This window comes from Arachis duranensis, chromosome 5, assembly GCF_000817695.3.
Source record: "Arachis duranensis cultivar V14167 chromosome 5, aradu.V14167.gnm2.J7QH, whole genome shotgun sequence".
In the NCBI taxonomy this organism is placed as follows: domain Eukaryota; kingdom Viridiplantae; phylum Streptophyta; class Magnoliopsida; order Fabales; family Fabaceae; genus Arachis; species Arachis duranensis.
In genome coordinates, this window is record NC_029776.3 from 28,647,338 (window position 1) to 28,655,798 (window position 8,461).

The 8,461-nt window shown below is 31.6% G+C and overlaps 1 protein-coding gene across 1 annotated transcript; it reads right to left on the minus strand.

Annotated features, from left to right (window-relative positions):
• Window positions 1–1,288: 1,288 nt before the first annotated feature.
• LOC107488973 (uncharacterized) lies at window positions 1,289–3,967 on the minus strand. The gene is made up of 3 exons (XM_016109758.3): window positions 3,386–3,967; window positions 2,425–2,477; window positions 1,289–1,478 (listed from the first exon to the last, which is right to left on the minus strand). Exons 1-3 carry the CDS (start codon window positions 3,965–3,967, stop codon window positions 1,289–1,291), a joined length of 825 nt encoding a protein of 274 aa, XP_015965244.2.
• Between the last annotated feature and the right edge of the window lie 4,494 nt (window positions 3,968–8,461).

Sequence of the window (8,461 nt, forward strand, 5' to 3'; positions counted from 1 at the left end):
GAGACCTCTGGTTCTCACCCATGCGGATTTTGTGGTTTTCAGATGCAGGACGTGAGGTTTCCCGCTGAGGCATGCTGGAGACTTCTAGATTGCGAAGATCCTTTGTTCTCGGGGCTATGTTTTGATTTATATGTTTTGCTTAGATACTTTTATCTCCATTAAATAATACAAACTGTGATGACTCCTCTTATGGGAGATTTTGGAGAATAGGATTATGTATTTGTGTCCCTTTGGGTTTCCTTTGGGGTTTTCCTTATTTTTATCATATGTATATATTGCTATGCTCGGACCGGTTATCTTCGCAGCCGGATTTTGAGTCTTGATATTTCTGTTTTTGACACTCCTTTGTATATATATAATCACGTGTTGGTTATCCTTGTTTGTTACGTTATCGATCGGAGTGTTGCGCTTTCGAGTTGCGATTTTTGTTTACCCTTTTTCTATAAAGGCTCCTAGTTATAATCAATCATTCATACTACTATACGTACTAAATTTTTATTTTAGAGGTCGTAATACCTTGCCATCTCTGAATTATGACTTAAGCATAAGACTCTGTATGGTAGGGTGTTACATCAATTCTTCTTGGAAAACACTTGGAAACTCAAAAACGCTCTCAGCCTCCCTTGCATCACAGAGTAAAACTGAGAATCTTAAGTAATTCCTCTGAAGTCTGAACTCAAACACTTGTACTTTTCTTTTTCCCAGTTTTTATTAATAAAATTCCGCTACTTTTACGTCTTCTTCTCTTTTACGTTCATGTTTCTTCTTTCATCTTCTTTTTAATTTTCTGTTTATTTCAATTTCTGCAATTTATTACTTTGCCACCGGCACCTTGCATTTATTTGTTTATTTGTTACTTTTATTCCTTTTAATTTTATTTGACGTTATAATTATGACATTGAGATACCACATTTTCTTTTAAACATTAACAAAAATTTGAGTAAAACAGTTAGTCATTGAAATGAAGACTTATAATTTAATTAAATAATCGATTATTAAGTATTAGTCAAACTAAAGACTTACGTGAGTATGTTCAGAGTGCTTGTTGACCGACTTTGATCGATCGGCTTTTCTGTTGGGGTCTTCATAAACAACTCGCTCCTACGGAGCTCAGCTCAGCCTCCTATCAAAAAGAATACTTGATGAATGCGATATTACGTAAGTTATATTGTGTGCTATTGTTAAAATGTTAAAGACACCATACCATCTTTTTAGTCGTAGCCTCGTAGGTGGTGGATCTCCAGTATGTTCTAATCCTCCAATGGTAGATGCCCTACTATGGCTATGGCTAGCTACTAGTCCTAGGTGTCGGGATCATAGTAAGTTGTGGCAACCCATCCTCTGCAGCTTGGGACTTGGGTGAAAGGGGTGGTGGAGTAGAAATGACAAGAGGAGTAGTAGTGATAATAGCGGTGATACACAATGATGTGTCGCCTATGTCAAGCGGTACACTCGCATTCTTCTTTGGCCATCCCTTACTATGACCACCATTAATAATACGTTAATAAACAATTATATAAGTAATAAAAAGATGTCCAAAAATATCCACATCACAGCTCGAATGTTCTCCTTGTCTAAAACTACTCCTGATTTGTAAATTTTATTCGCCATATTTGTACCCACACCCAGTAATTTGGCATAAACTCCTTTTTCATAAAATCATACCTTACATCCTCAGTTGTATTTTAATTTAGTGCATTTACATTTAACACACGAATACCTAATCTTTTGCAATCTCAAATAATCGTCTGATTTTATGCATGTGTCTAAGAATTTATCCAAACCATCTATAAATGACGATTTAAAACCCCTATTAAAAGTGTTTATCATTCATCAAGATCGATTTTGCGCCATTTGATCCCACTCACCTACATTTTTTCAAAAAGCTTTGCTATTTAAATTGTATTAATCTCTAAAAGTTTTGTTTTTTAATTTTGCCAGAATTTTTTCTACCATTAGGACCCTCCAATTTATCAAATTTCAATTCCATATTATATTTTAATATATTAGCAATATATTTACACAACATAAACTAATCATCATACAATTTACAAATTAAATACATTATTTAATTCTAACTATTCTAATCACCCTAGTTTTAGTCCACAAATAAATATGGAACAAACACAAACAAATTTCATAACAAATAAATCGGAAGAATCTCTATGTTGCCCTTACACATAAATCATTTTGACTCTTCCATTCTATAAATTTATTGTAGAAGTTCAAATCTCTATCCTAAATATTTAATATTACCAAAGTAAATACTTTTTCAATTTAAAAAATTCTTTCACTTATATTATTTATAAGTTTTAGGTTCAATTAAGTTTAATAGAAATAAAAACATAATTAAATAAATAAATACCAATCTCATTGGACAAATTAAATTATTAAGCCTGTCAAAAATAGTAAAAATAATCGAACAATTCCTGCATTGTAACAGCAACAGCAGCAATGTCCCTAAAGCCACTAAGAATCTAAAAAAATCACATTTGGACCAAAGCTCAAAATTCAAGATAAAAAAATAAGAACACTAAAAAATGAATGGAAAAACTCAACTAATCAAACAAACTAAACCAATTAAATTGAAAAGGAACTCACCGCGATTAATCTAATGTTGATCGAAGTTTCGAGCAGTAAAAAATTGTAGAGAGAAAGTGTGGGTAGTGAGAGAGAGAGAGGTTGCTGAAATGGAAAGGAAAAAAGAAAATAGGTACGAATTTAAAATCGCATTTATCCATTATTGATGATTTAACTGTCGGTAAAATAGCTTATCGATGGTATCGAAATGCTGCGTTTCTTTAAATTAATTTTATCGACGGGGGCTTAAATTCCGCTTCTATAAAGGCCATCGTAACATTCATCGGTAAACCAATTTAGCGTGGTAGTATTTTTGTGTTATATTCAAATGAAATTTTAAGACTTTGATTATTATATTTTTAAAGTGCATTTTTAATATTTATATTAAAATATAAGTATATTTTTATGTTTTATTTTTTATTTTATAAATTATTATAAATTATTTTATTATAATTTAATTATTTGGATTAGACTATATAATTCAATTGGTTGAACGTCTAAATAAATATGATTCAATTGATTGAACTTCTCAATCAATATGTCATTAATTAGATTAGTTTGATACCCAATTTGGTTTTGAAAACCTTGTCGACGAGACTTTCGCAACTATTACTTTTTTTTTTAATTCTTTATCTTTTTCTTATACATTAACATAATTATTACATTATTTTTTATTGGATTAAAGGTAACAAAATCGGTCCAATTCGACCTCTTAATTAAACCTCATATTCGTGTCAAGTATTTAGAAAAGAATTCAGAGAAAAACAAAATATTCTTTTATATATTTTCCCTACTTTTTAAATACGTCTGACCACCGCTTGAATGAGTCTTTAAACACCGCGGTGAAGTTCTCTGGGATATCGCTCTGCGGGAGAAAGCCGTAGGTGAGATTGGTGCGGTTAGAGAACCAGTTTTTCCCTTTAGGCCACGACACGTTGTTGGTAGGGGAGAGAGAGTAGTTGAAGTTAACGTCCGGGACAGCACATCGAAACAGCGAAAGCTGCTGAAGAGTCTCGTCATCGAGGTATCCGGTGACGTTGAGATTGAAGAAGGTTTGATAGGTTTTGATGGCAGAAACGGTGTCCTGGTCCATTAGATCTGTGTAATTGTCGGAGTCTTGGATGTAACCGTAATCGTTGAGATATTGTTTCACCAAATGGAGGCCTTGGATTTTCTCCTCCGGCGCACCTGGCGGTGGTGGAGGGGTGCTCTGGTTTTTCAAATAGTCGAATCCGGTATGGAGTGCCTTTTTCGGAAGCTGACGCTTGTATAATCTCTTGATGGCGGGGTTCCTTAAGATTATTTTAGCTACAGGTCCCAGCGATATTGAAAAAGATGAGTCAAGAAGGAGAAAGAAGAATAACAGTGTCAGAAGATGTCTCTTCATGTTGACTCTAGTTTGTTTTTGCGGTTTGAGAATGAAGAATGGGGAAGTTTGTGCACATTATATATTATATATATAGTGAAAGAAAAGTTAAAGAGGGAGGGAGGAGAGTCTGAGAGTGAGAGATATGACTATACGAGGAGGGTTGCGCAGCATTACTTATGGTGGACTTGCTCATTATGCTGCCGCAAATAAATCATCAATGCTATTCGAAAATTAAAATCAGAAATAAAATTATTTATTAATATATTTATGTATAAATATATATGTAGTTTTATTTATTGTTAATGTGCATTTATATTTTAACATATATTTATATTAATAATTAATTTTAATAATTGATGTTAATATACACATAAAATAAATTAAATAAATTAAAAATGAGTTAGGGAAACTTAGCTCTAGAGACATATTCTTAAAAAAAAGTGTACATATAAGAACTGGAATTAAATTTTCATGCCCTAAAAAGTAAAATTTTACATAATTATTCACATGTTTGTATGTTTAAAATAAATAAAAAAATATTTTTGTTAATATAATAATACATAATTAAATATATCTATAAAATTATTTATAGTGTATTAAAATTAAATTAATAAAAATTAATATTATATTAATAAAATAATATTAACAATTTTTTAAAATTATTACAAATACTTAAAAACAATAGAAATTAATATAAAAAAGTCTTAAATTATCTAATTTTGTATTTATTAATTAATACTTAAATAATTAAATAATATTAGATATAATAAATATAATTATAAATATAACATGTATAAAATTATAGATATTAAATAAGATAATTTAAATTGCAACGAAAATATTCAGCTATCCCAATTTCAAAAAATTTATTCGGTGCTCTCCTGACTCCTAAGTAAATTGGTTATTGTTAGTGATTTCAATATTAAAGTAAAAAACTTTATGATAATCTTAAATTTTATTCTTCGATTGATGCCTTTAATTATTTTATTAGAGATAACTCATTGATCGATTTGGGAATGGTGGATAAATTATTTATTTGGAATAAAAGATGTAGATAAAGGTGAACTAATTGAGAAAAGGCTTGACAGAATGCTTATTGGTGAATCTTGATTCCAATTATATTCTCATTTCATTATCTTTATACTATTAGAGACAGGTTCTGATTATGCTCTCCTCCTTTTAGACACTAATTATCAACCAGAGTGATCAAAAAGGAGATTTAAATTTCAATCCCACTGGTGTGGTGAAGAACAAATTCATAATTTTATTAGTAAGGTCTGAAACTCAAATATAGAAAGTTCATTATTGATGTTTAGATTATTTCAAAAACTTAAATTAGTTAGATACTGATTGATTTTTTTGGCTCTACTAATTCTTAAAAGGAGATTATTGAATATACTGTTCTTTTAGAACAAAAATGGACATCAGGCATCATAGGAGGCACTGAATTACTTGAGCTTAAACAGCGGCTTAGAAAAGAATATTTGGACGAAAAATTTTATTGAAAAGACAAATCTAGAATTAAATGGCTAAAGGAATGAGACCAAAATACAAACTTCTTCCATCAAATATTTAAATCTAGAATCAGAAGAATTAAGATATGGCATATGCAGAGGGATAACGGGGATATGGCAACAACCAACGTTGATATTGTTAAGGTGGTTGAGGATGACTTTAAGAGTATTTTCATATCTTCTAATCTGGTAGATTCTGAACCTTTTTTCACAGACTTCGAACCTAAGGTTATAGCTAACATAAACCATACGCTCAGAAGACCTGTTTCTATGGAGGAGGTAAAAAGAGCCACATTTAATATCCACCTTCATAGTGTACCAGGAGAGGACGGTATAATGGCTAAATTCTTTCAATTCTACTGGATATAGTGGGAGAAGACGTGTTTCGAACTGTGAGGAGTTTTTGACTAGAAGTAGAATTTGAAAAGTTTTAATCACACCAATATCTGTCTAGTGCCAATAGTCCCAGATGTGAGCGATATGACTCAGATAAGGCCCATCAATTTGTCCTTTGTTGTCTACAAAATTATTTCGAAAGTACTGGTCCACAGACTCCAAGGCTGTATGAACAAGGTAATTAGTCCTACTTAAAGTGCATTCTTGAAAGATAGACTCATTTCTGATAACATTCTTATAGCACACGAATGTATGTACTACCTTAAACAAAAGAATCGAGGTTTGGAATACAAAATGACACTCAAACTTGATATGAGTAAAGCCTACGATAGAGTGGAGTGACATGTTCTATGGTTTATTATGGAGAAATTGGGCTTTGAATCCAGATGCATTGACTGAATTTGTGAATTATTGCCAAACGTTTCTTACTTTGTTATTGTGAAGGTCAACCCTATGATTTTTTAAAACTAAATAGAGGCATCCGCCAAGGTAATCCTCTGTCCCCTTTTCTTTTCTTATTATGTGCAGAAGGGCTTTCCTTCTTGCTACACAAGCAGAGCAAAACAGTCTCATTCGAAAAATTTAAATTAATAAAAGATGCCAAACTATAAATCACTTCCTATTCCCTGATGATTTCATTCTATTCGGTAAAGCCTTAGAAAATATTTGTGTCTTTATTCTAAAATTATTGGAATCTTACAGATTCAATGAAAAAAGAGTTAATCTTAATAAATCGGCCCTATTCTTCAATAATAATACTCCAGAGCTAATTAGAACCTCCTTAACAGTCCAGCTAAATATTTCTCACATAGGTGTACATGATAAATATTTGGGTCTATCTTTCCTTGTCAACCGCTCTAAGAAAGCCACCTTTAACTCAATCAAAGATAAGATTCTCAAAAGGATACAAGGATGGAAAAAGTGCTTGTTATCTAATGGAAGAAGACAGGTATTACTCCGAGCAGTTGGTGAAACCATACCAATATATACATTGTCATGTTTTAAACTTCTGAACAGCTTGATAAATGAAATCCATAATATTCTAACCCAGTTCTGGTGGGACAGCAAGATTCTGAAAGGTGAATGGTATAGATTAGTTGGGATAAGATGACTAGGTCTAAGAAAGAGGGCAGGCTTAGTTTCAAAGATCTCAGTGCTCAAAACCTGGCTAGCTGAAAAATCATGACTCAACCTAACTTTCTTCTTTCTAGAATACTTAAAGGTAAATACTTCAGATTTAATTCTATCCTTATAGCAGAAGTAAGAATCTTACCTTCTTGAAGTTGGCAAAGTATTCTTGAAGGGAGGCGAGTTATAGAGAAAAACATTAGTTGAAAAATAAGTTATGGTGATATTCGAATCTTTAGTGAACCATGGGTTCCTCCTCCTTACTCTTTCACTGTTCCACCATCTGCGGCACTACTATCAGATAGTTACTATCTGTTATAGGTGAAAGACCTATTTTTGTCAAATAAACAGTGGAACCAAGTATTAATCTCAAATCTTTTTCCTCCAAAAATTGCTCAGCGAATCCTCTCCATAACTCCAGGAGAAGGTGAAGATACAATTCAATGGGTATTGAATAGAGCAAAAACATATGATATTACATTAGGGTATACGATTGCTTACCAATTTTACCATACCTCCATTGAATTTTGTCCAAATTTCATGCAACAGAAGCCAGTTTAGAGTCATTTATGGAAACTGAAAATTTCTCATAATATTTTATTCTTTGCGTGAAAAATCCTCCATGGTAAGCTTTCTATTCTGTTTTTCATCTATCAGCAGTTTCCATCCACTCTAGCAACTTGTTCAATCTGCAAGTTAGCTCCAAAATCACTCATGCACTGTCTATTTTTCTGTGGAGACACTAATCTAGTTTGAAAAAAGTCCTTTGACTTACCTCATCTCAAATTATAGATGTTCCTTGTTCTTTGATTGGTGGAGGAATTTAGTGTTACAAACTGAATTTCAATGAACAAGCCCTCAAAGAGCTCGGCTGGTTTTGATTATAGTTTGGAATATTTGGAAGGAGAAGTGTTGGCGAGTTTTCGAGCATGTCGAAAAATTTCTGAAAAAAGTGCTAGCAACATCCCTTAAGTTGAACTAGGAGTTATCTCTTTTGCCTTATGAATAGTGTTCTAAGATTTTTTTTCTATCTATTTTTTTATGTTATTTTCTTTTTATAATTTCACCTGTTCGTGAATATTTGAGAATTTCCTTTTTCTATTTTTCTTTTTCTGACTTTTGGATATTGTATTTATTTCTCTATTGAATAAAATACTATTATTATCTTTGAAAATAAAAATAAGATAATTTTGATTTATTGTCTTTTAAATATTCTCATCATAGTTATTAAAACTGGACCTATAACCTGTCAGTCCAATCCAGTCTTAAGACTGTTTTATCTTGAGAACTGGTAAAAATTGGTCAAACTCGATAAAAATTGATCAAATTCAATAAAAATCGATAAAAATCAATTCAATCGAACCATTCAGGTGAAAATTTTAAAATTGATGAAGATGTAGTTCAAATTCAATTCTTTGTTATTATTGCATGCTTCCTTTGCCTTTAAGCTATGCTGTTCATTGCTATTTTATAT

What these genes read in the sequence shown, in the direction of transcription:
- LOC107488973 (XM_016109758.3), bottom strand. Translation starts at nt 3,967, where the DNA reads ATGAAGAGACATCTTCTGACACTGTTATTCTTCTTTCTCCTTCTTGAC. An exon ending in CATTCAAGCGGTGGTCAGAC is followed by an intron (nt 2,478 to 3,385) that starts GTATTTAAAAAG and finishes TGATTTTTTTAG; the next exon opens with ATTCTTAGTGGCTTTAGGGA. An exon ending in GCTGTTACAATGCAGGAATT is followed by an intron (nt 1,479 to 2,424) that starts GTTCGATTATTT and finishes TGGTGGTCATAG; the next exon opens with TAAGGGATGGCCAAAGAAGA.